The following is a 27,200-nucleotide window of genomic DNA, read 5'->3' on the forward strand; positions in this document are numbered from 1 at the left end:
ACCCACACTACACATCTCTGAGCTTTGGACTACACGCTCAAAATATAATTTCTGGTTTCTGTATTGTTCAAATGAATTGAGATCTATGATCAAACGATGACAGTAAATACTATTTACCTTGATTAATGGCATTACAATATGACACTTAATAATGTTTGAATGACGTTACCTATCACGTACTTCGAAACAATAGTGGAAACAATACGTTGATTGTATTAATTTTTTTTTATTATTATGAGCAAGCTACCAGCATCCAAGATACCCAAAGACGGACCTGGGCCGAGGGGACTCCCAGATTGCTATTACGTACGTAAAATAACTACTGTGGGACTACCAACGTTTTGCTCGTAAGGGCTGCATCATAATATGATGACGAATTCTTTCCCCGAAGTGACGAGACGTGATGACGAATCCATGCCCTGACGTGACGAGGGTTCTGTATGGTGTGACGAGATTTTAGTGCAGTTAGATGATGCTTAAAGCGACATGTGTGTAGGGTATGGATTTGATTATCAAATAATGATAGGAACTATTGGGAAAATTAAATTAGAAAAAAAAAATTGGGGTACGACCTGTGAAATAGTATATTATAACAGGGAAAGAATTTTTTTTAATGCTTAGATGGGTGGACGAGCCCGCAATCCTCCTCGTGTTAAATGATTACTGGGGCTCATAGACATCTACAACGTAAATAAATGCGCCACCCACCTTGAAATTTAGTATAGTTACAACGGCTGCCCCATCCTTCAAACCGAAACACGTTACTGCTACACGGCAGAAATATGGCAGGACGGTGGTACCTACCCGTGCGGACTCACAAGAGGTCTTACCACCAGTAAGATGCTTTTAATTTCAATATTTTTATAAACAATTAGAAGCCCGAAAAGCTCTTGTGATGCTTCCAAGAAGCTTAAAAGGCTTATACCTAATACCGTTTTTGGTTACCATACACAACGGTTGAAGCGCTCGACCTTCAAAACTCACCTACGAATTTCTGAAGAAGCAAACGTTTTGCAGACATCAAGAGTATTGAATTCCACATTTCGATACGTGAAATTCGTGAAGAGACTTCGAGCCGAGGAAGAGGAGCAGCGCCGCGGTGCCGAGACCAGACTCAAAGAGCTGACAGACAAACAGAATAGCGATTTCTTCATTCGATGTGATCGCAGGTGGTTAACTTTTCGACGTTGAATCGTCGACCTTACGCTCAATTATTCATGACCCAGCGATTTTGTGTCTGGTGGAAGAATGTAGGGGTTACAATGGAAACGTAAAACAAACGTTACAATTCTACGAAAGTAATCCTCAGACACAGCCCACTGAGTTTCTCGCCAGATCTACTCAGTGGGTCGCGTTTCCGATCCGGTGGTAGATTCTGTGAAGCACGGCTCTTGCTAGGGTTCGTGTTAGCAACGTCATCAGGCTTAAGCCCCGTGCGCTCACCTACTAGTTAAGGCGACGCTGATATAGCCTCTTAAGGCTATCAGCTTAGGTAGGAAAAAAAAAACTTCTAATGTCTGCTGCAACAAATATCAGAAGGGAGTCAACTGCAATATAATAAAACAGACTTCGTCCTCACTTTTCTAGCTTGTGGGCGGCATTCACATGACGTAGGTGGGCTCCGAAATTATTCCATTCCAGGAAATCATTCCAATACAGTATTAGAACAATAGCTTATTGTTTACAAGCAAAGACTTTTCAACTGGTCCCATAAACAAGGGTTCTCTAAGGTGCCTCTAACATCCATATCCGAAAACCACGTAACTATAAGTATCCATGCGTTCAGACATCTATTTTACAATAAAGGTACATATAAAACAAGATGCACTTTAAAGATAGCTCCTGATATAATAATAAAATACATGTTTTCGCTGCACGCAATGTATCACAAACAAAAATTACGCATAAGGTCATCTTAATATTACCTTCAATATTGTTTGCAAAACGGACTTACCAGTACATGTAATTAGATAGAATAATTTTTTAAATGTATTACTATGAGCCCGCAAGATCCATCACACAGTGACTAGTAGGTAACCGTGATGTTTGGAACCGCAGTAAAAAGTTTAGTTGCAAAGCAACAGCTGTCATTTATATTTTTATAATTTTTAAATTTTGTTTCTGAAGTCATTAGCATAGATTATACACTTAGGTCATTAGAATAAACTGTCAGCCATGAAAGTTGCATCATAATTTTATTTTATTTTATTGTAAAAATCTTCCTCCTAACAAATTTTTTTTTTTTTTTTTTATTGCTTAGATGGGTGGACGAGGTCACAGCCCACCTGGTGTTAAGTGGTTACTGGAGCCCATAGACATCCACAACGTAAATGCGCCACCCACCTTGAGATACAAGTTCTAAGGTCTCATGTATAGTTACAACGGCTGCCCCACCCTTCAAACCGAAACGCATTACTGCTTCACGGCAGAAATAGGCAGGGTGGTGGTACCCACCCGCGCGGACTCACAAGAGGTCCTACCACCAGTAATAAATCCAAAGAAAGTATAAATATCTAAATAAGAAACCGTCCGCTACACGTGATTTATCTTGAAACATTCACAACTGTGATAACTAATCACCATTCAAATCTTAGTCTCATGCGTTGAACCAATATACATACATCACGTCCCTTAAAAAATTCTGTGATTGATTACAGATCTTTAATAAACAATGTTGCACGCCGTGTCGATTTATGTATGGCATCTTATCAGGAGGACTTGCAGAAGAAGCGACAAAGGTAATGAACGCGTAGCGACATCTATCCGTTAACATTGGAACTGATACAGTAGCGATGATTTTAATCGAAATGTCTTTTCATTTAAAGGTGAGGTCACGAAATGTTATCGTAATTTGCTAGTTTCCACTGAAGCAATAATCTCAAATGTTTTCGTCAATAACTAAACACAGCTACACAATAATTGAGTCATCGTGGCCTAAAGGATAAGATGTCTGGTGCATTCGGGTTGAGCGATGCACCGGTGTTCGAATCTCGCTGGCGGGTACCAATTTTTCTAATGAAATACGTACTCAACAAATGTTCACGATTGACTTCCGCGGTGAAGGAATAACATCGTGTAATAAAAATCAAACAAGCAAAATTATAATTTGCGTAATTACTGGTGGTAGGACCTCTTGTGAGTCCGCGCGGGTAGGTACCACCACTTTGCCTATTTCTGCCGTGAAGCAGTAATGCGTTTCGACTTGAAGAGTAGGACAGCCGTTGTAACTATACTTGAGACCTTAGAACTTACATCTCAAGGTGGGTGGCGCATTTACGTTGTAGTTGTCTATGGGCTCCTGTAACCACTCAACACCAGGTGGGCTGTGAGCTCGTCCATCCATCTAACCATTCGCTGGTTTATTTCATTTTCCAGTTGTTTGTTTTTGGTTCTATAAATAGATACTTCATTTATCAATGTTAGATTCTAACATTAAATCGACAGATTGCTAGAACTCTTCCAACAAGAAGAAGAAGCTAATATTCGTAAATTCGTGGAACAAGCGCAGGCAGGCGCCGAGGCTCTATGGCAAGATAAGAAAGACCGCTTGCAGTACTTGCTTGCGAAAAGGAAGAAGGAACACGAAGACAAATACAAAGAAACGCCTCTGTATGACTTCCCATAAACACGTCATTACGAATCCTCCTGATCCATTAACGATGCTTTTAGGTGCCACAAGCACCGGTCACCGTCCTCATCGAACCCGTCGCTTGCGACGAAGGGCTCGACGAGTAAATTAATCTTCTCAGTGGGTCGCGTTTCCGATCCGGTGGTAGATTCCGCGAAGCACTGCTCTTGCTAGGGTCAGTGTTAGCAACGCTCCCGGTTTGAGCTCCGTGAGCTCACCCACACATTAAGGAGAAGCTGAAATAGCCTCTCAAGGCTATCAGCATAGGTAGGAAAAAGAAATTTAAGACTATTTCATCATCTATTTATCGATAAATTTTATCCACCCCGACCATAGTCCGGAACCAGTCCCCGACTAAATCGCTTTGCAACTCTTCAATGTCATTATATTCACCAGGAACCTTTTTATTTTTTATTGCTTAGGTGGGTGGACGAGCTCACAGCCCACCTGGTGTTAAGTGGTTACTGGAGTCCACATAGACATCTACGACGTAAATGCACCACCCAGCTTAAGATACAAGTTCTAAGGTCTCAAATATAGTTACAACAGCTGTCCCACCCTTTAAAAACGAAACGCATTACTGCTTCACGGCAGAAATAGGCAGGGTGGTGGTGCCCACCCGCGCGGACTCACAAGAGGTCCTGCCACCAGTAATTACGCAAATTATAATTTGCGGGTTTGATTTTTATTACACGATGTTATTCCTTAACCGTTGAAGTCAATCGTGAACATTTGTTGAGTACGTATTTCATTAGAAAAATTGGTACCCGCCTGCGGGATTCGAACACCGGTGCATCGCTCAACACGAATGCATCGGACGTCTTATCCTTTAGGCCACGACGACTTACTACTTACTACAACGGACTATCTTACTACAACCATTGTGTGTACCCACAGTATGTTCATCTAAAATCCTATAGCACGAGCTGCATGCTGGTGGCAGGATTTTTTGTGAGACCACGTGACTTGGGACCACAGCTCTGTCTTTTCTGTTGTCAAGTCATCAAGCATTATCTTCTCAAAAACAGAACAGCTAATATTCCATCGCTACTGGACCATGGCCTAGTTGTTAAGGTGGATGCAGTATTCATCTTATTGTTGTTCGCCTTAAACTAACTTAACGCCACGCAAAGTAATAAATATTAGTACCTACCTACCTATCTTTTATGTATAAGATAGTTAAATTACGTTATAAACACTATTATTTATGGAGTTCTTATCACGATTTTTTCTCTTAATAAGTTCCCGATATTTCGCCATAATAATACAGCTGGCAACATCGCCGGATCGTCAGGAACACATTAAAAGTAAAAATCGGGATAATATGTAAGCATAACAGCTCTAATAAATTTATCTGTGATCATAACCCGTCAAACAATAGTGCCCTTATAATGTCGATAACCGCGAAGTTTAAAAAAAAAACCATAAAATGATAGAATTTTTTTTTTACACCTGCATTTAAGATCGAAATGCGTCCACGTTTTGCCCTGCATCTACAAGTTGCGCGCCAAAGAGGCAGAAGAAATACAACTGTATCAAATTAAAGAGAAAGAAGCCAGAAAAATGGCTGAGAAGGAGTTTGACAAGATGTGGCACGAAGTCACGATGAAGAAATCCGAAGCGTTGGTTAGACTTTGTATTAACAGATCACCTAGAACGTTATAAATTACTAGCGACCCGCCCTCGCTTCGCTTCGGAAACATTAAAACACACATGAAACCAAAAAAAGAAAATAAAAAAATAAATAAAAAAAAGTAGCCTATGTTCATCAGGGACAATGTCGGCTTCTAATGGAAAAATAATTTTTCAAATCGGTCCAGTAGTTTCGGAGCCTATTCGAAACAAACAAACAAACAAATCTTTCCTCTTTATAATATTAGTATAGACTAGCCGTACTCGCCCGCTGCGCTGGGCTTTTAAAATTAACTATATTATTTATTGTCATTATTATTAGGGAGTCCAACACTCATATACACTTTGAACGGCCGTCTGGTGTAGTGGTAAGTGACATGGTCACTACACAAGGGGGTCGCGGGTTCGAATCCCGCCAAGGGAAGATATTTGTATGATAAATATAAATGTATTTTCCAGGGTTATGGATGTATATTAAATTTATGTATGTGTATAATAAAAATCTTACATTTATATCCGTTATCTGGTACCTGTTACACAAGTTCTTTACGAACTTATCACGGGACCAGTTAACATGGCGTGATTGTTAGTAAATATTTATTTATTATTATTTATATTATTATATAAATATTAGCCTATCCAATAAGTACATGTATTTTCTACATGGATACCAAGTTTCAAGTCAATCGGATGAATGGTTCAGTAGTTATAACGGAACATCCGTAAAAACCACTAGGGGAAAGTGGGGGAAACGCGAACGCTGGGTAATGCCGAATTCAATGGTTCTAATATGTTAGAAAGATATATCCTAATTTTATTTGCCGCCATTTCGGAGATCACGCCACCACTGATGCCAGTCAATAACACGGGAGACGCGGACACACGTACTTAAAAAGGTATGCATTTTTCAATATTTTGTATGTTTTAGATGTAATTTTTTGGTAAATTCAAGTTGATGTAACTTTATTTCTATCTACAATAATCATTCAGCTTTTACATAGTGGAATAATCACATATTACTCAGCTAAATGATAATGATGTAGTAGGCAAAATAAATTTAACCAAAATTGTTTTTTGACCTTTAATTATTTTCAATTCCGCGGGGTAAAGACGAACACTCCATGTCGGGCAATCTCGAACATTCGCCGTTACCCCACTCCCGTTTGTTAGTACCCCGTTCAACTTTTTTTTAAATATTATTTCAGATGCCTTGTACTTACAAAAGAAAGACCGAACTGAAGTAAAGTTTAAAAGATCTCAAAAAGGCTATAGACGATGTTAAAACCAAAAACTCCCTGCGTAAAGCAGCAGAAACATATAATGTTCCAAAAACCACTAATTTTGACCATCTAATGAAAGAAGTGTTAATACAGCCATGGTTGGATGAAAACCTTTATTTACAGACGATCAGGAAACGTAAGAAATCAAGAAGAAAACGGAAAGATGGCAAAAAAGGAACCCAAATAAAAGACTGAAATGTAATGAGAGAACACCTACAAACAAGAAGTATGAAATATTATTAAAAAATTTGAACAATATAAAAAAATACTTTAGTGACTCTAGTCAAAATACGAAAAAAAAAAGAAAAAGGCGAAAAAGAAAATAAAGACTACTTTTGTATTTTTTGTAGAGATAAATATATTGATCCTCCCGTTGAAGACTAGATTGTGTGCTATGTGTGCAAAAAATGGGCTCACGAGAGTTGTACTGACGGACAGTCAACATCGTTGGGTTTTAAATGTGATCTATGTCGTTAATAATGTTGGTTCGTAATCACCCCACTTGGTGTTCGTATTTACCCGACTGATGTCGGGCAAAGCCGAACACTAAGGGTTTTGTTTTTCTTTCATATTGTTGCAGTTTATTAAAAAAATATAAATGATGATTAGTGAATAAGTTAGACAGATAAGTAAACTTTATAATAAAAAAAAATTAAAAAATCTATGATTAAATTCCATTGTTTTATTTAAGTTTTCCCTTAGGTGTTCGTATATCCCCCACTTTCCCCTATAGATTTATATATTAGTGTTCTTGTTTGTGAATTTTCAGACTGTATTTCCTTTGTGATTTGTTTTCTTAGGTGGTTTGTGAAGTCTGCCGTTAAATTACAAATACTATTGAATTCTTTTTGGTTTTAATGCAAAATAATATTGTACATAATATTGAGCGTCTTGTAGCTGTTGAGTCCCGTTCAGAAGTGAAGGTGGTTGTGTGTGTTCGCGCTGCGGAGCTCGCCGGTCCGCCGGTTTGCCGCCCCCTCCCTCGCCGCGCTGCCTGCGTCTTTCCCGACTTTGCGAAGGAGGAGTTGATGCGTAAACAATTAGTATAGATTATATAAAGCTCTCGAATGCAAGAAAAGTATGCCTGAAATTGTTAATAATTTATAATGGTTCGGGGGAATTATTCTTATTCAACTTTACTAATAACTTTATTAAAAAGACTGATGCTATTTGTGAATATGAAAGCCTTGAACTGCCCGAAAATGAAAAACTACTGATCTAGTCTCGCTGGACACGAAATGTTATTTTACTAAGGTTGTCTATCCGTAACAATTTAATGTGATAAATTATTAAAAAGCAATTAAGTATTTGCAATGATTTACTCTTCGAAAGAGCACGAGAAGTGTATGTAGTATCTAATAAACTTGTGCTTTATATTGCCGGTTAATGGAACTTGTGGGTAGTTACATTGGCGGGAACGCGAGGAGTGAAGTTGTGTGATTTGTTTTATTTTGTCTATTTAGTGTTTCTTCAGGTTTAAATGTGTAATAATGGTGGTTTATTAACTGTTTAATATCTGTGAAAGTGCACAAATGTGGGAAAATGAAACAAAGCCGCTGGACGTAACTTCTCGAGATCCTCCAAAAAGTCCACTGAAAAAATCTTAGTAAATGAACACCATTTTACTGAGATTATATTTCATCCCATTTCATTTCATTTAATTTCATCCCAGTTGATTAATGTCTTAAATTAGTCGTCTTCATTTCATTTCACTTCATAATATAATTTTTCATAAAAATATGAATATAAATTAAAATAAGACAAATACAAAGGTCTCAGTTACCAGGTCATAAAATCCCTTAAAAAAAAATGTTATTCATGAGCTATCGGGAGTTTATATAATCCATTTATATGTAGTTTCAAAGCTGTTTTAGTTTTATCTAACGATCGTAAATCATAAACTTAACGAATCTGCTTAGTCGATGACATCGACAACTTCGTCTGCTAGCCCAAGTTCGGCAAAGGCCTCCTCCGTTTCTTTCCACCCAACTCGGTTTAAAGGTTTTCTTGTCCATACTTTTCCTGGTACCGTCTTTATCTCGTCTTCCCACCTCCGAATCTGTCTGTCTCGTTTCCTTTTTGTGTTTCTAAATAATAATCTATACTTCTATAATACTAATATATATATATCTACAGTGGTTTTTACGGATGTTCCGTTATAACTACTGAACCGTTCATCCGATTGACTTAAAACTTGGTATCCGTGTAGAAAATACATGTACTTAATAGATAGGCTAATATTTATATGAATGTTGGACTCCCTGCACCAGGGGGCGTTAATGATGAGAATCTTTGTGGGGGTGAGAAATAATAATGTTAATTTTAAATGCCCAGCGAAGCGAACGGGTACAGCTAATAAAAACTAAATCTAACAAGTAACAATAAATAATAATAATATTTATACTTTATTAACATTATTTTTTATTATTTTGTATATTTATTTACAAAGTCTAATATGTTTTTGATCTCTCAAAAATGTGCTTAAATGAATGTAATGCATCGTATCTACTCCTCGATGTAATGAGAAACACGAGCGGGTAATGTAGGCAAAACAATTTTAGGCAGCCAGAATGGAACAGGACGCGATAGAACGTCTAAGACGCGACTTGGAATGTAAACAGTACTCTGATCAGCAATTGGAACAGAGAAGGATTCAAAGGGAAAAAGAGAGGGAGATGCTGAAAGAAGAATCGAAGAGATTCAAGGCTATTTGGGACGAGGACATCAGGAAGGAACAAGAAGGTGTTTTGTTTTAATTCTCGACTAAAAGTAAATTTTATATGAATATACAGGCGGCTGCATAAGTTCATGGATATCTTACGGTCTATATCCGCTTAAACATGACAGTGACGGTCTATTGTGAGGTATTCGCAAAAAAATAACTAGATAGCGATATGCACTTTTTCTGCATATAGTACATATATGACGCCGATGCTCTGATTATTTTTAAGAAAAGTGTGTTGTACGCCGTCGCTTCGGATCGCCGTAACTATACTAAAACTACTTAAGACCCGCACGTGTTATGTTTTGAAACGCCACTAAAAGTTGCTTGTGGGTAGTTTGCTCGAGTCTTAGGGATAAATTTGAATGTTAAGTTTATGTTTCAACCGCTAGACAATGATTTAATAGCCGTTCATCGTTCTCGTCGAACCCGTCGCTTGCGACGAGGGGCTCGACGAGTAAATTAACCCACAGACACAGCCCACTGAGTTTCTCGTCGGATCTTCTCAGTGGGTCGCGTTTCCGATCAGGTGGTAGATTCTGCGAAGCACGGTTAGTGTTAGCAACGACGTCAGGTTTGACCCCGTGAGCTCACCTACTAGTTAAGGTTACGCTGAAATAGCCTCTCAATAGCCTTGAAGCTGATAGCAGCTGTTCACCGGAGCGGTGCGAGGCAACGGAGCGGAGAAACGGAGAAATATTAACCAATAAGATTGCACAAAATCATTTTGCAATCTTATGATTTGTGGATGGACAGGCACCCTTACGATGGGTTACATTTATTAAATCATCGTCTAGCAGTGTAAACATTAACTTAACATTCAAACAATTTAACTGTTCATTCTCGCGCCAACCACTTAAATCGGTGTTACACGTAAGTTGATGAATTGGCTAAAAAGTCCAATATCTTTGTAAGGATTTTTTTGTAATTTTTTTCTTTTCGAGCAATAATGTTGAAGTTAAATAGAGTTTTGTTAATGGTAGAGTGTAGTATGAACTCCGATCGATAGGTGGCAATAATCCATATGTTCCTATCGCGTGGAAGCTTTTTTTTTCCTCCTACCTATTCTAGTGACCTCGAGGGGTCCTACTAGATTCATCGAATGAGTAGGTAAGCTCACGGGGCTCTAAGATGCGTGCTTAGTGGGAGTTTTAACGTCGATCGCGTCAAAGTTAATTCGAATTTGTATGACGTTGGAACGTTTGCCTACGCTTGCCGCTAGGGACGCTGTTTCAACTGCCTACAAATTTTAGTTAACTTTTACGCTATCGAGAACGTTTAAAAACTCACACTAAGCACACTTGTGGTACGATATAAATTCCGCCTTGGAGTACGGTATAATTTACACTTGGAGTTCTGGTTTCAGGCGTGGGCATCTCTTAGTGGCGATTGGTTCACTCTTATAATAAACTAGCTGTACCCGTCCGCTTCGCTGGGCATTTAAAATTACCATTATTCTCATCCCCACAAAGATTCTCATCATGAACGTTCCCGTAACTGGTGTTGGGAGTCCAACACTCATATATAAATATTAGCTTACCCATTAAGTACATGTATTTTCTACACGGATACCAAGTTTCAAGTCAATCGGATGCATGGTTCAGTAGTTATAACGGAACATCCGTAAAAACTACTGTAGATTTATATATTAGTATAGATATAGATTCAAAAATTTAAAGACTCCCTTAATTATCAGCTGAACATCAGAGAGCAGAGAAACGTAAAGAAACAGCCCGCGAACGTTTGGAGATGATTCTTGAAAGACAGGAGACTGTTAGGAAACAGCAAGCCGAGGCTAAGCTCATAGCTGACACTTGGGATTCTCTAACGGGCCAAGGTATAGCTGATGAGAAGGCCGCTATCGAGTTGAGGAGACGGAAAGAGGTAATTGCGATCGTGGCTTTTGCGATGAAGCTTATTTGGAGGTTATGAGCGTAAACATCTGTCACTAAACGGATGGGAAATCTTTTTTTGCTCCTACCTACGTCGAAAGTTCGCTTTTCCTCCCGCTGTACAGGGAAGAAAGTGTAACTTTTCCTCCCTGGGTACTGACAAGTGCGCATGCGCGTTAGTGTCTACGTCTGCTCTCACGCACCTAAAATTCTCCGCCATTGTTGTGCTTGGCTAATTTGCAATATTGTGTTTAGTGTAAAAATGAAATAAACAAAAGGCAATAAAAACTAATAGTAAAGTATTAAACAAAGATGAGTTCATCAGACAGTTCTTATTCAATTAGTAGTAATTTATTTAACAATAAAAAAACAATTAAATTGTTTTTTTTTATGAGTGGGGGCTCCGCCCCCCCCCCCACCCCCGCCAGGGCTTCGCCCCTGGCTCCCGGCTCGGTACTCCACGGGTGCTAAGTTTTTTATAACGTCGAACTTTCGGCCCGGTAGGAGAAAAAATAGTAATTGCACCGCTGGAAAAAAGTAGGACATCTCTTCCCGCATGTTTGCCAATGCAATTTTACACGCGGGAGGAAATGTCCAACTTTTCTCCCTTGGTGCACAATGCACTATTATTGTTTGGGTGAGTTGACTAGTGGTTAACGGAGCTCATGTCTCTACAACGTAAATACCTTGATACATGAGTTCTAAGGTTTCACAGTTCAACGACTGCTTCAACCTTCAAACCGAAACGCATTACTGCTCCACGGCAAAAATAGGCAGGGCGGTGGTACCTACCCGTGCGCACTCACAAGGTCCTCCTCCTCCTCGTGTCATTTTCCTCATTAGTGAGGGTCGTGAACTCCTCCGCTGCATCAGTTTCATCCTTACGATTTCCCTACATCTGCGGCTTCATGAAGGGCATTGTGGAAGTTGATGTTTAGAGAAGATCGTATATGGTCCGACCATCTCGTGAGACTGCGTCCTACCAGTTTATTTAATCGTTCGTCACTTTTACATTGCTTTTTTTTATTTACTAGAGGTCCCGCAGTAGTCAAATTTCGACTATAATTAATTGGAATTGTAAGTTTGTACACTATTATGATTGTATTTTACACTTCTATAATCACAAATTTCGCCAAAACTACACTATAAAAAATATTAACAAAGACAAACAATATTTAATCTCAATTTGACAACAGACGTCAAGAACAAAAGTTTGACAATAAATAGTATGCATGCGTGTGTGCGTCAAATACATGGTATGTAGTGTGTGTAATGTTTTCTTTATTGATTTAATGTATCTTTTAAAAAAATATTAGCATTGTGCACTTCTTCTCTATATTCTCTATAAGTGTGGAAAATTTCGTACTCCTCCGTCCGCGAAATTTTCGTAAAAAGGGATACAATGTTTTTGCTTCACGTATTAATATTAAATTAATTAATATATATTTATATAAAAACAACTGGCATTCAAAATATTGAAATTTCCAGCGCGAACTAAACGAATGCAATAAAAAAATGATTGAAATGAAAAAAGAGCTGGAGAAATTGGAACGCGCGAGCGACGGAGACTTCCAGCTGGAGGCGGCGAGGAGACAGGAGTTGGTCGACAAAAAGCGCTGCGAATATTTAACCTGGTCACAGAGGACTAATAGGGTTTGTGTAGTTTCTTATTATGTTATTTATCCACATTTGAATCCCGTTCAACGTTCTCGTCGAGCTAGTTAATTACGACGAAGACTTCGACGAGCGAACTAACTTTGGAAGTCGTCGTGGCCTAAAGTATAAGACGTCCGGTGCATTCGTGTTGAGCGATGCACCGGTGTTCGAATCCCGCAGGCGGGTACCAATTTTTCTAATGAAATACGTCCTTGACAAATGTTCACGATTGACTTCCACGGTGAAGGAATAACATCGTGTAATAAAAATCAAACCCGCAAAATTATAATTTGCGTAATTACTGGTGGTAGGGCCTCTTTTGAGTCCGCGCGGGTGGGTACTACCACCCTGCCTATTTCTGCCGTGAAGTAGTAATGCGTTTCGGTTTGAAGGGTCGGGCAGCCGTTGTAACTATACTGAGACTTTAGAACTTGTATCTCAAGGTGGGTGGCGCGTCTACGTTGTAGATGTCTATGGGCTCCAGTAAATACCAGGTGGGCTGTGAGCTCGTCCACCCATCTAAGCAATAAAAAAACCCCATAGAAGCAGTCCACTGATCTTTTCAATAGGTCGCGATTCCAATCCGGTAGTAGATTCAGCGAAGTACGGCTCTTGCTAGGGCCAGTGGTAGCTACGTCTCCAGGCTAAGCCTCACGAGCTCACCTACACGGCGAAGCTAGCATAACTCCTCGTAGTTACCAGCAATAGATAGTAAAAATAACATAATCAAGCCTTCTTATTGTTGGGACTTTTCCTTATTCCTTTCTCAATCCCTTATCCACGCCATCTGTTGAAACTACAAGAAAAACTACGCGAGTATGAAAATGGCGCGAAGAAGTGTGTAAATAAACTAAAACATGGTGCCCATGCCGGTGCAAAAACAATAAAATTGTGATTTGTTGATCAATCAGCACATATAACTCACACCAGTGAGAAAATTGAATAGTGCTTCAACGAGCTACCGAGTGAGTCCTAAAACTTATCCTCTTTCCAGTCCCAAACATATCTAAATTCAAAACACTTATAACAAAATTCGTTTATGTCCCCAGGAAGTACGGCAAGCGATGATCGACCAGATAAAAGAACGTGAATCGGCACGTAATGTCCTGAAGGAGAAACTGGCTGAGCAGGACGAGTACTACCGGCAATTGTTCAGTCAGCTGGAGGGGCTCGCGGCTCACAAAGAGAAGACGGACGCCGAGGCGAGGAGGCATCACCAACGCGACCTGCTCGACCAGATCAAGTACAATCAGATGCTGAAGGTCTGTTGGGTTTTTAGTTTTTTTTTTTCTTTATTGCCGTATAGGCAGACGAGGATACGGCCCACCTGATGGTGAGTGATTACCGTCGCCCATGGATGTCAGCAATGCCAGGCGCAGAGCCAAGCCGCTGCCTACCGTTTAATTCTCTTTACAAGCCTCGTTTGAAGAAGGACATGTCATAGCGCTCGGGAAACAAGTATCAGGTGTGCATTATGCGAGTTTTTTAACGTTCTCGATAGCGTAAGAGTTAACTCGAATTTGTATGGAGTTGGAACGTCTGCCGCTAGGAGCGCTGTTCCAACTAAAAATATCTGTAAATTTTAGTTATACATACGCCTCAGTACTAATTTATTTTAAGTATAGATAAAAATACATTCATTCTTTTATTCTGAGATCAAAGGTTAACCATTAGACAAAAACAAAAATTTTAAAAAAACTTTACATTTAGTCACGTTACGAATTTGAAACACCTTTATAATTAATTAATCGCCTAAATTGGCAAAAGGAACGTGCGCGACAAGCCGAATTGGATGAGATCAAGAAATGTCAGATCGCAAAAGAAGAATACGAACGAGAAATCAGCAAGATGTTGTGCCGGTAACTAGTGTTGTTGATAAATACCGTAAATTAAAAAAAAAAAACGACTCGAATCGACTTCAAAAAAAAGAGGTTTTAGTTGATTTTTTTTGTACATTTGACCAATTTAGCCAATTAATTCCTTGTTTGTGGAAGCTAATTTCACTGTTAAATTTAATTGATTTACCTCTTCTAGTCGGTTTGTTTTGAAATTACAATAATAGTTAATTGCTAATTTTGTGAGTCCACACGGGTAGGTACCACCGCCCTGCCTATTTCTGCCGTGAAGCAATAATGCGTTTCGGTTTGAATGGTGGGGCAGCCGTTGTAACTATATTGAGACCTTCTAACCAATAAATAAAAAGAAATCTTCCTCAAAGTTGCTCCAATCCCGGACACGTGCACAGTTTTCTATAATCTAGAATGACAGTTTGTCGTGTCAAATGTCACGTTTAAAATTTACCGCGAAAACGGTACGGTACATCAACATTAAATTGCTCAAATATTAAGTGTATAATCTATATTATGTTGTATTGTATTTCAGACCGCATTTCAGTGACGAGGTTCATCCATTCATGAAACAAATGGTGAAAGGTTTGAAGATGTCTGAGAAATGTCCCTGCTCTAAGCCGGACTATTGTTCTTAGAATTTATAATATTTTTGGAGGTTGTTTTTTGGGTTGTATTTTAATGGAAATTCCTTGAATAAAGTGTTTTGAATCTATCATTATAAATATTATTTTTCTTACTTTGGTAATTACGTAACGGAATTCTCACCGCCATTTTTAGGTACTTTAACCTATTCATATTATGTCCTATTGGTACATAAAATAAGTGTTTCGTTTTTTTTTTAAAGTAATTTGGTATTATAATACTACGAAATGAAAAGAATCGCAATAATGAATAAATTAAATTCAGTTTTTTTTTGTACTACATGGTATCACCTGATCGAAAACACGACCTGAGAAGATCCGGCGAGTAACTCAGCTGGTAGCGGATACACTTAATATTTAAGATTACAGTCGGTCGAATGGAGAACTTCATAAACTGGACTTGCACAAATATTAGACCAACTGATAACGTCACCATAGCTTGCTTTCAGCTTCTATACTATAGACCTATTTAACATTTTTACAGAAACTTTTTATTTTTATTATACTTCTCTAGGCGCGTTATGAAAAATTGATGATAGTGAAATTTTACGATGCGCGCGCACCGTTTTTTATTTTTATTTTTTATTTTTTATTGCTTAGGTGCACCGTGACACAAAATTAACAGAATGAAGTTACCCACTAAATCGCTCATTACAATACGACCGACGTAACTTGGCGAGAATATAGCCGCAGGTGAACTTTCCGAACCGTACCGAGAATAACCGAATTTATACGATGTCAAGAAATGCGTGTCCAATATGCGTGTTTGAGGATGATGTTTGATTTTTTTTTCAAATTGATTAAAATTTAAATTAAAAAAAAGAAATAAATTTAATAAAAAAAAAGTATAACTTCTTGCGCGCGTACATAAGTACACGCACCCTTTTTTTTATTGCTTAGATGGGTGGATGAGCTCACAGCCCAGGTGTTAAGTGGTTACTGGTGCCCATAGACATCTACGACGTAAATGCGCCACTTACCTTGAGATATCAGTTCTAAGGTCTCAGTATAGTTACAACGGCTGCCCCGCTCTTCAAACCGAAACGCATTAATAGTTCGCGGCAGAAATAGGCAGGGTAGTGGTACCTACCCGCACGGACTCACAAGAGGTCCTACCACCAGTAATTACGCAAATTATAATTTTGCGGGTTTGATTTTTATTACACGATGTTATTCCTTCACCGTGGAAGTCAATCGTGAACATTTGTTGAATACGTGTTTCATTAGAAAAATTGGTACCCGCCTGGGATTGGAACACCGGTGCATCGCTCAACACGAATGCACCGGACGTCCTCATCATTTAGGCCACGAAGACTTTTTTTTAAAAATAATGGAGAATGGATATGTGAATGTCCCCGTAACCCTGAAGCATTAAGTCTAACATTCAAATGTATTTGTTCACCACGTATGCGTCACGCACGCAAGGATTCCGCGTCTGGAATAGGAAGTACCTACCGAAATCATTGCTGACGCATCCGAGCATGTGTTTAATAAAATTTACAACGCTCTGTCTGTCTGGTCTGGTTTAATCTTATCGTACTCGCTGTCCCACTCTGCCGTATTTACGATTCTCATTCGAGAAGTCTCACATTTGAAGGATTATACCTACCTACAATTCTAAAATATATTAAAGTAATAAAAACTACTTTTGCGATTTAATTTCGCATTGGCATAATATTAATTCAGACGTTTCATCGGGGACGTTTCGGTACTCCTGAAATCTATAAGAATAAATAAAATTGGAGTGTCTGTTTGTAATGTTGAAATGACCACTTTTTCCTACATACATATAAATATATGTAGGATTGGTAAGAACGGAACGTATGAAAAGAGTGTGGAACGGAGCGTTAAGATGTGAGTGAGAGAAAACGGAAAGAAAGAGAGAAAAGAATGACAGATAGAATGACAGAGAATTGGAAGATGGCGAAGACGGTTGAAAAATGAGTAAGACGTAATAAAATTAGTGTTAATTATTAATTACTATTATAATAGAAGATTTTGGAATAGTGTAACTTTTATTTTATGCGCTGCGATCCCTCTTCTACATATATATACGGTACATACACCAAAATAACATTTTTTACAATGTCTGTCTGTCTGTCTGTTTGTTCCGGCGAATCTCTGGAAGGGCTGGACCGATTTTGACAACACTTTCACTGATAGGTAGCTGATGCTATAAGAAGTAACTTAGGGTACTTTTTTATATTAGCTTAGCCCCGCGGCCTCACCCACGGTACGAAAATAACCGCGGGTAACATCGCGTGACACAGCTATCAATAATAAAATTTAATGTTTCCGAAGCGAAGCGAGGGCGGGTCGCTAGTTAATAATAATAAATCCCGGGATTACAGACATAAGCGTAATATTACAAAGCTAATTGTGAAATGTATTTTACGTATTGTCGTGTTGTTCCATCCGTGACCTCATTTTTCTGATGAATCAAGGAAAAATACGTTTGAATCAGTTTCTGAACGAAAACATGTTTTTTTTTATTTTTTGAAACGTAGGTACTCTATGATGGCCTTACATTGCCCGTGTTTGTGACTGTTTCCTCATTACCTTATTAAGATAAGCTCTCTTTAACATACTACCTTCTTTTTTTTTCGGGCCGGTGCCCAACCTCCTGCAAGGCCCCGTGTCTAGGGAGCGTGCGGGGTATGTGGGACTTTACGATCTGCAAGGTTTTGGGAGCAGACCGCGGGCCCAAAGAATTTTAGGGCCTTACCGCTTTACATAAGCCGAATACTAGACTGCAATAGATACAACCCTCTGCAATTATATACTGATCCAGGTCACTTATGTACAGCCACAGAATGCAACACACATCTGGCTTCTCTGCGACGCTGTCTTCTGTACATAGATCCGACCTAAATCTATCAGTCTAAAGATAGACAACTATGGAAGATGTCAGAGGATGCCTATACAAATAGGCACACTGAACTGAGAGACATTCTGTATTATATACAAAAATTAAATCAACAGTCTTATAAGTTAAGCAAAAAGGACTCATTGATTTATTGATTGATTGATTAAAAATCTAACAATTCTGTACTTAGAATACGGATACAGTCCTCTGCAGCGGTATTGATACCTTTTTATTATTGTTATTTAGTGGTTACCGGAGACCATAGACATCTAAAACGTAAATGCGGCCACCCACCTTGAGATATGAGTTCTATGGCCTCAGTATAGTTAGAATGGCTGCCCCACTCTTTAAACCTTCACCCTCTAGATCACGAGTCGGATAAAAGGCCAACAATTGACGCTATAATCTAAATTTTCTTATTCTCTACTCAACCGCTGGCAGCCTTAAGGGCTATTCCAGCTATTCACGGATTATAATCTAAAGATATCTATACTAAAATATATACCTAAATCTACAGTGTTTTTTACGGATGTTCCGTTATAACTACTGAACCATGCATCCGATTGATATCCATGCACTATATAACTTGGGATCCATGTAGAAAATACATGTACTCAATGGATAAGCTAAAATTTGTGTGAATATTGGACTTCCTACACCAGTTGCGGGGGCGTTAATGATGAGAATCTTTGTGGGGGTGAGAAATAATAATGTTAATTTTAAATGCCCAGCGAAGCGGACAGGTGCAGCTAGTACAATATAAAAATGAGTTATAAGCGTATGAAAAATGTACATACAATTCCTATCTAAATTCGAGCAACTTATATAGCTTTGGCATTGCCGAATATTGTTATCAAACGAGATCGATGAGGCTTCTCGGAAGCTCTAGACACGTAGAGGTTAGATCTTAATTCAGTTCACGTATGATATTATCATACATTAACGTCACGTTTGCCACGTAGGTAGTACACGCAGGCAGTTAAATCTAAGGAAGCTACGTTTTGGAGGAAAATAATGTTGTAATTTCGTTAACAACTCGTGTTTTTTATTAATACGCATGCTCGTTGTAAAAATGATTCCACTTCAAGCGTTTTCAACGTTCCAAAAAGACAAGAAGGGTGTATTTTCAAGCCTAGTTTAAGTCAATGATGACCCACGTTATAAAAATTATGAAAATGCAAATGCAAAAGTACACATTCATTTTGCATTCTTATATAGCGATGCACTGGTGTTCGAATCCCGCTGGCGGGTACCAATTTTTCTAATGAAATACGTACTAAAAAAATGTTCACGATTGACTTTCACGGTGAAGGAATAACATCGTGTAACAAAAATCAAACCCGCAAAATTATAATTTGCGTAATTATTGGTGCTAGGACCTCTTGTGAGTCCGCACGGGTAGGTACCACCGCCCCGCTTATTTCTGCCGTGAAGCAGTAATGCGTTTCGGTTTGAAGGGTGGGGCAGCCGTTGTGACTATACTGAGACCTTAGAACTTATATCTCAAGGTGTGTGGCGCATTTACGTAGTAGATGTCTATGGGCTCCAGTAACCACTTAACACCAGGTGGGCTGTGGTGAGCTCGTCCACAGGTCTAAGAAAAAAAAAAAAAAAAAAAACCCTAGCGCACAAACGTAAAAGCATATTTAAAAAAAATCATCACCACATTGAACTGGACTAATCCTGCACGTTAATTTCTAAGTAAAATACCTAGGGGAAACTTCAGACACCGCAATAAATGAGATCACAACAATAACAAATCATAGAATTCGTGAATGACTGTACACACAATTTTCCTGCAGGAAGAAACTCATTTACATTAATAAAACAGCGTATGTTTGATTTATTTTGTGGTCTGCTCATTGTATTTTCCTTAAACGAATACTCTATATAAGCGATGGATTCATTTGCCACCGAACAGTTGAAAAACGGTGGACACGATGTACAGACTAGTGTGCTTCCTTGTTTTGGTGGGCGCAGTCGCGGCTAACGACATTGTTATCGGCCACGAAAATGGCAAGAAAATATACGATAGCAACAGAACCGCCAGTCCGGCGATATGGAGACGAGCTGACAAGATAACCGTCAACGCTACAGACAACGAAGTCATCAGCGGCGTGATCATCACAGATTTGAGGGCGGAGAAGGACGGAGAGGTGCAAATCGTCGAAGGGGGACAAGGACAGAAAAACGTTACCTTCGAGTTGAAGAGCCCGGCTGTGTTCAGAGGCTACGAATTCCACGTTGAAGTTTATTCTGTGCCCGAAGATGAAATACAAGCAGAAGTAAATACCTCCACCGGGCTACAGGACGCGAAATTGCCAGCATCCGTCGCTGGAGAAACGCATAACCCGGAGAAGAATTTAAGAGAAACGCGAAAAACCGAAACGACTGCGACAGCTACGTCTGAAGCTTCAAATGAGAAAACGACCTTCACAGCGACAACTGAACAAGGCCAAACTTTGATTACGACCCAGAAACCTGAGGAGTTCTTCAATCCTATTGCCATGAGCAAAGACATTAATATTAACGGCATTCCGACGACATCAAACGTGGACGTACAAAGTACAACCGAGGTTAATGTTGAAGGTAGCACTACTGCTGATCGCACCACGGCGGTAGGCCGCAAAGAAGAGCTTCCTACCGATAACGATGTCTCCCAATTCGCGCTGTTAAAGGACAATTATGCTCCTTCGACTTCGCAGCACGCTTCGACGATTCCACCAGTGGGTTACAGCACGCACGTATACAAAAATAAGTACGCGCGAAATGATTAAAGTTAATTTAACTTTCTAGGTTAGGTTGACCATCGCTATTTTGTTTAGCAAATGGTCATATTTGTGTAATACACGTGACCCTCCTATAAAACGGTTCTAAAAATTCCCTAAAACCCCTATTTCGATGACACGTTAAAGATATTTTTGTTTATTTAGAAAGAATATGTAACCGAAATTGTATTGCATTTTTTTTGTCTAATAGGTTAAAAAATACATACAGGCATAGTTGAGATATTTCGTTCAGAAATTACTCTCTTTTTTTTTGTAATGGCTTCTTGTCTCATTAAAACAATTTCGCACAACACGGGGCTTTGTAGAACCGTGTAATATTCGTAGGAGGGTTACCTGTATATTGTTTATTTATAAAGTTCTATTGCCTATTTATAAAGTTCAGATATTGAAGAAAATAGCCAGCATTGATATAGCATTGTACTAATTTAAATTCGAAGCTAATGTGCTAAAATAAAAACTCTGAAGGATATTTGATAGTTTTATTGAAATATTGACCTGATTTAATGGAGATACTGAGTTTTAGTGGGAATAAGCCCCGCAATTAGCCAGTAACTAGATTTATTAATTTTCACATTTCCACTTGAAATGTTACCAGTACAAGACGCATTCTAAGGTTTGACACTAAGAAAATATTTAAATATGCAGACTAATCTTGATTGGGATGAATCAAACAATAAATTTTCTAAAAACAAATTTATTAAAACTTAATAATTGGAATGAAGAGTATATTATAATAACAATATTTTTTTTAATAATGTTTAACAATATTGGCGACACATTTTAATGTATGAAAATTATTAAAATAAATCCATAAATGAATTCAAAAATCAATCAGAAGTTCATTATGCACACTCCGTTACGTCTACAATTAATATTCAATGAAATAGTTTGATAAAAAATAACATTTTACTGTCATATTGTCAATAAATTTTCTTTTGTCATATTGAATCTCCAATTGATATATTGTGAAATAACAACATTCAATATCTAAAAAATATGACACGAAAGATATTTAATAAAATAAGTAGTAATATTGTCCGAAGTTTAAAATAAAAAAACTTTTTTTTTGTTCAACAGAAACTAAAACACAGGAAAGATCTTTTACCGAGCGGGTGTCATTGCTATAATATATTATAAATGATGCGCCTAATTTTGTTCTTCGAACTTGAATATGCGCAAAATCTCTTTGAAATGCTAAGTTTCTGTTCGATCTCCATGATATTTAGATATACAATGCAAAATTTTTGTTCGATCTACTAATCTACTCGATTATATAGATACAATTACATACCTAACTCTAGATATACCTATGCACAGATGGCGAATCTTTGGAATCTATTGAGCCTTTATTTGCACTTACCAGCGCGTCGGTCAGCTAACGAGGTCACTTGGATAGAAGATAATATTAAAAAACGAATTTTTTTCTCTTCCATTTTGGTCAACAATTTAACAAGCTAAGTCCAAAAATGGTAGACATACAAACAAATTTAAAAGTGAGGTTATCACACATAACAACCGATCAAGTCTTTTCTGCACTGGGAATGTTAATGAATATTAAATAATAATATCTTATAATCGCATGAACGTGTACACTTTGATTGTATTTCTTTTTTATTTTCAGTTTATGAAATTAAAAAAAAAACAAATTCAATAGTATTTTATCGCATTTCAATTAAGTTGTAGGTACATGTAAGATGTTTTCACAAATAATTCGCGCCATATTAGTGGTCAAAATTTCAAGATGGCAACAATCAAGTCACTTATTAGAACACTCAGTTTCATAAAAAAATGTCAAATATGAATTAATGAATTAATTACTATAAATCCATATAGTATATTTATTGTAATATTTTATTTAGAAATTACGCTATTCGTACGATGTATTTATTGAAAATAAAATTTGATTTAACATTTAATATTTTACACATAGATAATATCAATAATCTTCCAAACTATATTTCTTTATTTGCGCACGACTTAGATTGGTAGCCTCACGGATCAAACTCGTGGCTATTATTATTCAACAACTTCTTTATAATATCTAAATATTATGATTTATTTTACGAGCTTATTCTATAAGATATGTTAGCCAGCAATAAAGACACGACCTGGTGATGTGGTTTTAACCCAACCTACTACCACTTTCATTAATCCATTATATATCATGAGGTCATCGTGGCCTGCGGGATAACACGACCGGTGAATTCGTATCAAGCGATGAGACTGTCCCGGTGTTCGAATCCCGCAGGCGGGTACCAATTTTTCTAATGAAATACGTACTTAACAAATGTTCAGGAATGACTTCCACAGTAAAGGAATAACATCGTGTAATAAAAATGAAACCCGCAAAAATTCTAATTTGCGTAATTACTGGTGGTCTTGTGAGCCCGCACTGGTATGTACCACCGCCCTGCCTATTTCTGCCGTAAAGCAGTAATGCGCCCGGTTTAAATGGCGGGCGGCCGTTGTACTGTAAAAACTGAGTCCTTAGAACTCATGTCTAATTTGTATGGCGACCTTTAAGTTGTAGATATCTATCTATCAACTTCATATAATTTTTCATATTACAGAATATTGTAAGTTTTTACATGCTCGGTATGTAGAAATTATATTTATGCTAAGCCCTGTATCCGTTGATCATAAATGAATAAAAAATTCAACTAAAAAAATAAAATTAAAAAAAATAACGAGACAACGGTACTTAAGTATTTTGTCTATACTTATTATGCCTTCCAGTTTTTATTATATGTAGACATTACAATGCGAAAACTGCAGTCAACTGTAGGAAGCTAAGTTGAACTTACAATTATACAAACAGCGTTTTTTATCCTCTAATGAATTGCATAAGAGCTATGCAGTACAAGTAAACAGGTAGGTGGTTGTTACCCAATGGCCCTGAAAACTGTATTAAACCATACCATGAGCTTGATTGCTCACATCATTTTAAAGTAATTTGAGTATGCTGACATTGGCTTCATTAGTAACAGTCTTTAATTAAATTAACTTTTCCATACTCTACATTAAGTATGCACATAAACTACCCCATAATAATATAATAATATTACAAAAAAAAAGGAAAGCAATAACAGATATGTATATACATCGCAAAAAAAGGAAATTTTGAACTACAGAAACTTAAATTAATATCGAATAACAATTAAATTGTCACAAAAATGTCATTATCATTATATACCAAAAAACGTCTAGATCTCTACTAGATCTAGATTTGACTCCCAATTTTTCTTAACCGTAGTGTGAAATATCATACTTCAACTCCTATTCATATTGAATCAAGGAATGCACTGGTATACCTTCAGGAATGTTCTCTCTTCCTTTCAAACTTTTAAGTTCAATGATGACCAAACAGCCAAGAACTTCGGCACCGCATGTTTGCAGTAATTTTGTCGCGGCCGTTATGGAACCGCCAGTTGCTATTAAATCATCAACTAGCAGACATTTTAAACCTGGCCGTATTTTATCTTTTTGGATTTCCAATGTGTCCTGTAAAGATTTTTTTTAAATGCTTTAGACATTTCTATAATACTTTAGACATTGTGACAATTGATATAATTTATTGTAAATTTTATATACTATAAGCTTCGATCTTTATCCCAGGACACATATTTAAAAGCAAATGAAAATGATTTCTTTCGCTTGCAGCATGTTAATGATAGTCGGTACAATATTGAACATTAGAAGATTGGTAGCATAGAAATTATAGCAGTATTTTAAGCAATATGTATGACAACCAACTTTCAACATAAATCATAGCTTTTAAACTATTAAAAATCAACAACAGAGACAATACTTCTTTTTATTTCTTTACACATAGTTCACGGTCCAAGAAATTTGATCCAGTGTTACTTACCGAACCATATTCTAAATCATATTCATAAGATATTACATCTCCTGGCAGCTTTCCCTTCTTCCTGACTGAAAGACAGCTGATTCCTAATTCTGAAGCAAGCGAGAAAGAGAACAGGAATCCTCGAGATTCTAGTCCAACTACAGCTTCTACGTCGGGAAATTTTGTACGTATACAATCAACTAATAGTGATTGCAATAGTTTGCATATGTTGCCATCTGATATTGCCGAAAATATGTCCCTGGAAACATAATAATATAGATTCCTAATGTTATTCTATAGAGTTCTATTATGTTTTATTATTTAATAAAGAACTTAAGCACATGTGTTCGATAACAAATCCGTTCATTGTGTGTCTGTCTTTATGCAACCCGCACTTAAATATTTTTTTTGTTAAAAGGAGAACAAGTACCCTCACTAATACACTACAAGTTCCTTCTACGTGTTTATGTTTGTATTACAAATATTGTATCGACGCTTGAAAGGCAAACGTGACTAAGCGACAATGCATGAACTTTACAGTAGACTAATTTAAAATTGAAATACCTGAAAAAACTTATATTTTAACGAATCTAGCTGTAAGATTGAAATGATTTTTACAGACCTACAAATATATATTTTTTGCGCATCGAATATGGTTATTGCCTATCATTTATGTACAAAGCAGTTATAGTCGCTTGGTCACGTTTGCCTTTCAAGCGTCGATATTAATTCACAGATTCAGAAGGTAATCACGGTGAACAGGGTGGTGCAACATAAACAAGCAGCGAAAGACATGACATAAAAACTTTTTATGATTTAAAATATTTCACTGCATTTGAATTGTTTGCAAGTACTTTTTTAAATGAGAGTCGCCCTGTGTTGCTAGTCAACATAATGGATTTTTTTGTTGGTTTCGACAAATGAATGTCCTCACAACCAGTAGATAGGTAGTACCTAGTGTTCTGTGGTTTTGAGAGCCCGTAGATATTCCAAAGCAAAGCCACCACCCACCCACCGGTCATATCAGTTACTACTCTAAGACAATAAGACAGAGAAGTTTCTGATACGGGTATTCTTAAAATGTAGCGGGTATCTTAGTACAAAAGATATTTGACAGGTGTCTAAATCTCGCTCACGACTTTCAAAATAAACTTTCATTTAAACAAGTTTCGTACAATAACATTCGGACAGTCAGTGCAAGACGTTAGCTTTGCCGCTTCAAAAAAAAAAAAAAGCAGGAAACATTCAAAATTGTTTAACACTTCGAGGAGTTCACTTACCAGAATAAGATTCCCTTTTTTGGAAAATCGGGAAAGCTTTTTATCTTACTCTTTAGAACGACTACTTTATTTTCGTAGTCTTTATTCATTTTTTCAATTAATAATACTTTTTTATGCAAATATTTCGAATGAGTGGTATGTTAAATTAGTGCAGGTGACCTAACCTTTGAGCAAAAACGTTTTCAATATTTTTGTTAAATTATAAACGTAATTTGATTAATATTTTTTTGCTCTATTAAGTATTATTTTTAATAAGTCAGTAGAGTAAAAATAATAAAATCTAAATGTACTCTTTATGCATCCTTATATCTTTGTATCGTGATAAAGTTAGGTTATTTCAATTTGACATTCAGGAAACTTCAACTCTCATTTAAATATTACAGTCATTCGTCAAGGGACTAGGTACTCTAAAAGTCTACAAGTCTACAAGGATGTTTTTTTCTCAAGCATATTCAAAAAAAAGTTTTATTCCTTTCATAATGTTCACGTATTCACTTTCTGTAGTGGTACTGAACCATTTCAAAGGCTGTTTTTACTTCGTACGTGTTACAATGTATTTTTTTGCTTTGAATAAAGCTGTTTCTCTTTTTTGCTACTTATGCTAGTAATCTCGAAGGGTTGAATTAGCTTCACTGTGTAGGCGAGCTCAGGCTCAGACTGGCTTATATGCTAACATAGCTAACATTATATGCTAACTAGTCTAGCAAGGGCAGTGCTTTACAAAATTTACTATCGGATCGGAATCTCGTGGTCGTGACCCACTGAGATAATTCGGCGAGAAACTCAGTGAACCGTGTCTGTGGTTTAATTTCTCGCCGAACTCTTTATCGCATTCAACAAGCTCGTCGAGAACGGTGACTGGTGCTTGGAATGTCTAGAAGCGCCGATAATAATTACCGAGACAACTTTTTTGGTGGGAGCACGATGTATCAAGTTTGGTGAATTGTGACATTTCTTCAAGTTTCAACGAACATTATGTTGGCTTATTAACATTTAACTTCTGTGAATTAATTTTTTTTGTTCCTTTGTACTTTATATTTTTACAAAGATGGTTAAAGCTACGTTCCGTTTGCCTATCCAATGGATGAATGTAACTAACATTAACAACCAAAAGTCA

The 27,200-nt window shown here is 37.4% G+C and overlaps 3 protein-coding genes and 1 long non-coding RNA gene across 5 annotated transcripts; 3 read left to right on the forward strand and 1 right to left on the reverse strand.

The window, feature by feature from the left end:
• The first annotated feature begins 145 nt into the window (after window positions 1-145).
• On the forward strand, window positions 146-15,382 carry LOC101741551 (trichohyalin). The gene is made up of 11 exons (XM_012696608.4): window positions 146-306; window positions 1,018-1,169; window positions 2,658-2,738; window positions 3,445-3,609; window positions 5,092-5,254; window positions 9,102-9,282; window positions 10,959-11,146; window positions 12,643-12,807; window positions 13,860-14,072; window positions 14,578-14,669; window positions 15,193-15,382. The coding sequence occupies exons 1-11, from the start codon at window positions 235-237 to the stop codon at window positions 15,293-15,295; spliced, it is 1,575 nt and encodes a 524-aa protein (XP_012552062.2). The 5' UTR covers window positions 146-234; the 3' UTR covers window positions 15,296-15,382.
• LOC134201581 (uncharacterized) lies at window positions 5,844-7,212 on the forward strand. The gene is made up of 2 exons (XR_009976928.1): window positions 5,844-6,156; window positions 6,466-7,212. It is a non-coding gene; the product is annotated as an uncharacterized LOC134201581 (long non-coding RNA).
• Window positions 15,383-19,137: 3,755 nt separating the features above from the next.
• Window positions 19,138-21,425, forward strand: LOC101735900 (uncharacterized). The gene has a single exon (XM_004933502.5). It carries the CDS (start codon window positions 20,108-20,110, stop codon window positions 20,942-20,944), a length of 837 nt encoding a protein of 278 aa, XP_004933559.2. The 5' UTR covers window positions 19,138-20,107; the 3' UTR covers window positions 20,945-21,425.
• Window positions 21,426-21,634: 209 nt separating this feature from the next.
• Window positions 21,635-27,199, reverse strand: LOC101736026 (adenine phosphoribosyltransferase). Of its 2 annotated transcripts, none has more exons than XM_004933503.5 (3): window positions 26,084-27,199; window positions 24,825-25,062; window positions 21,635-24,457 (listed from the first exon to the last, which is right to left on the reverse strand). In XM_004933503.5, exons 1-3 carry the CDS (start codon window positions 26,170-26,172, stop codon window positions 24,233-24,235), a joined length of 552 nt encoding a protein of 183 aa, XP_004933560.1. In that variant the 5' UTR covers window positions 26,173-27,199; the 3' UTR covers window positions 21,635-24,232. The 2 variants fall into 2 exon arrangements, with proteins under 2 accessions (XP_004933560.1, XP_012552152.1); XM_012696698.4 differs by lacking the exon at window positions 26,084-27,199 and adding an exon at window positions 25,758-26,030.
• Window position 27,200: the final 1 nt, after the last annotated feature.

Source organism: Bombyx mori, chromosome 28 (genome assembly GCF_030269925.1).
Source record: "Bombyx mori chromosome 28, ASM3026992v2".
Lineage (NCBI taxonomy): Eukaryota > Metazoa > Arthropoda > Insecta > Lepidoptera > Bombycidae > Bombyx > Bombyx mori.

What these genes read in the sequence shown, in the direction of transcription:
- LOC101735900 (XM_004933502.5), top strand. Translation starts at nt 20,108, where the DNA reads ATGTACAGACTAGTGTGCTTCCTTGTTTTGGTGGGCGCAGTCGCGGCT.
- LOC101741551 (XM_012696608.4), top strand. Translation starts at nt 235, where the DNA reads ATGAGCAAGCTACCAGCATCCAAGATACCCAAAGACGGACCTGGGCCG. An exon ending in GACTCCCAGATTGCTATTAC is followed by an intron (nt 307 to 1,017) that starts GTACGTAAAATA and finishes AACGTTTTGCAG; the next exon opens with ACATCAAGAGTATTGAATTC. An exon ending in ATCAGCAAGATGTTGTGCCG is followed by an intron (nt 14,670 to 15,192) that starts GTAACTAGTGTT and finishes ATTGTATTTCAG; the next exon opens with ACCGCATTTCAGTGACGAGG.
- LOC101736026 (XM_004933503.5), bottom strand. Translation starts at nt 26,172, where the DNA reads ATGAATAAAGACTACGAAAATAAAGTAGTCGTTCTAAAGAGTAAGATA. An exon ending in AAAAAGGGAATCTTATTCTG is followed by an intron (nt 25,063 to 26,083) that starts GTAAGTGAACTC and finishes TTATGTTTCCAG; the next exon opens with GGACATATTTTCGGCAATAT. An exon ending in ATGATTTAGAATATGGTTCG is followed by an intron (nt 24,458 to 24,824) that starts GTAAGTAACACT and finishes AAATCTTTACAG; the next exon opens with GACACATTGGAAATCCAAAA.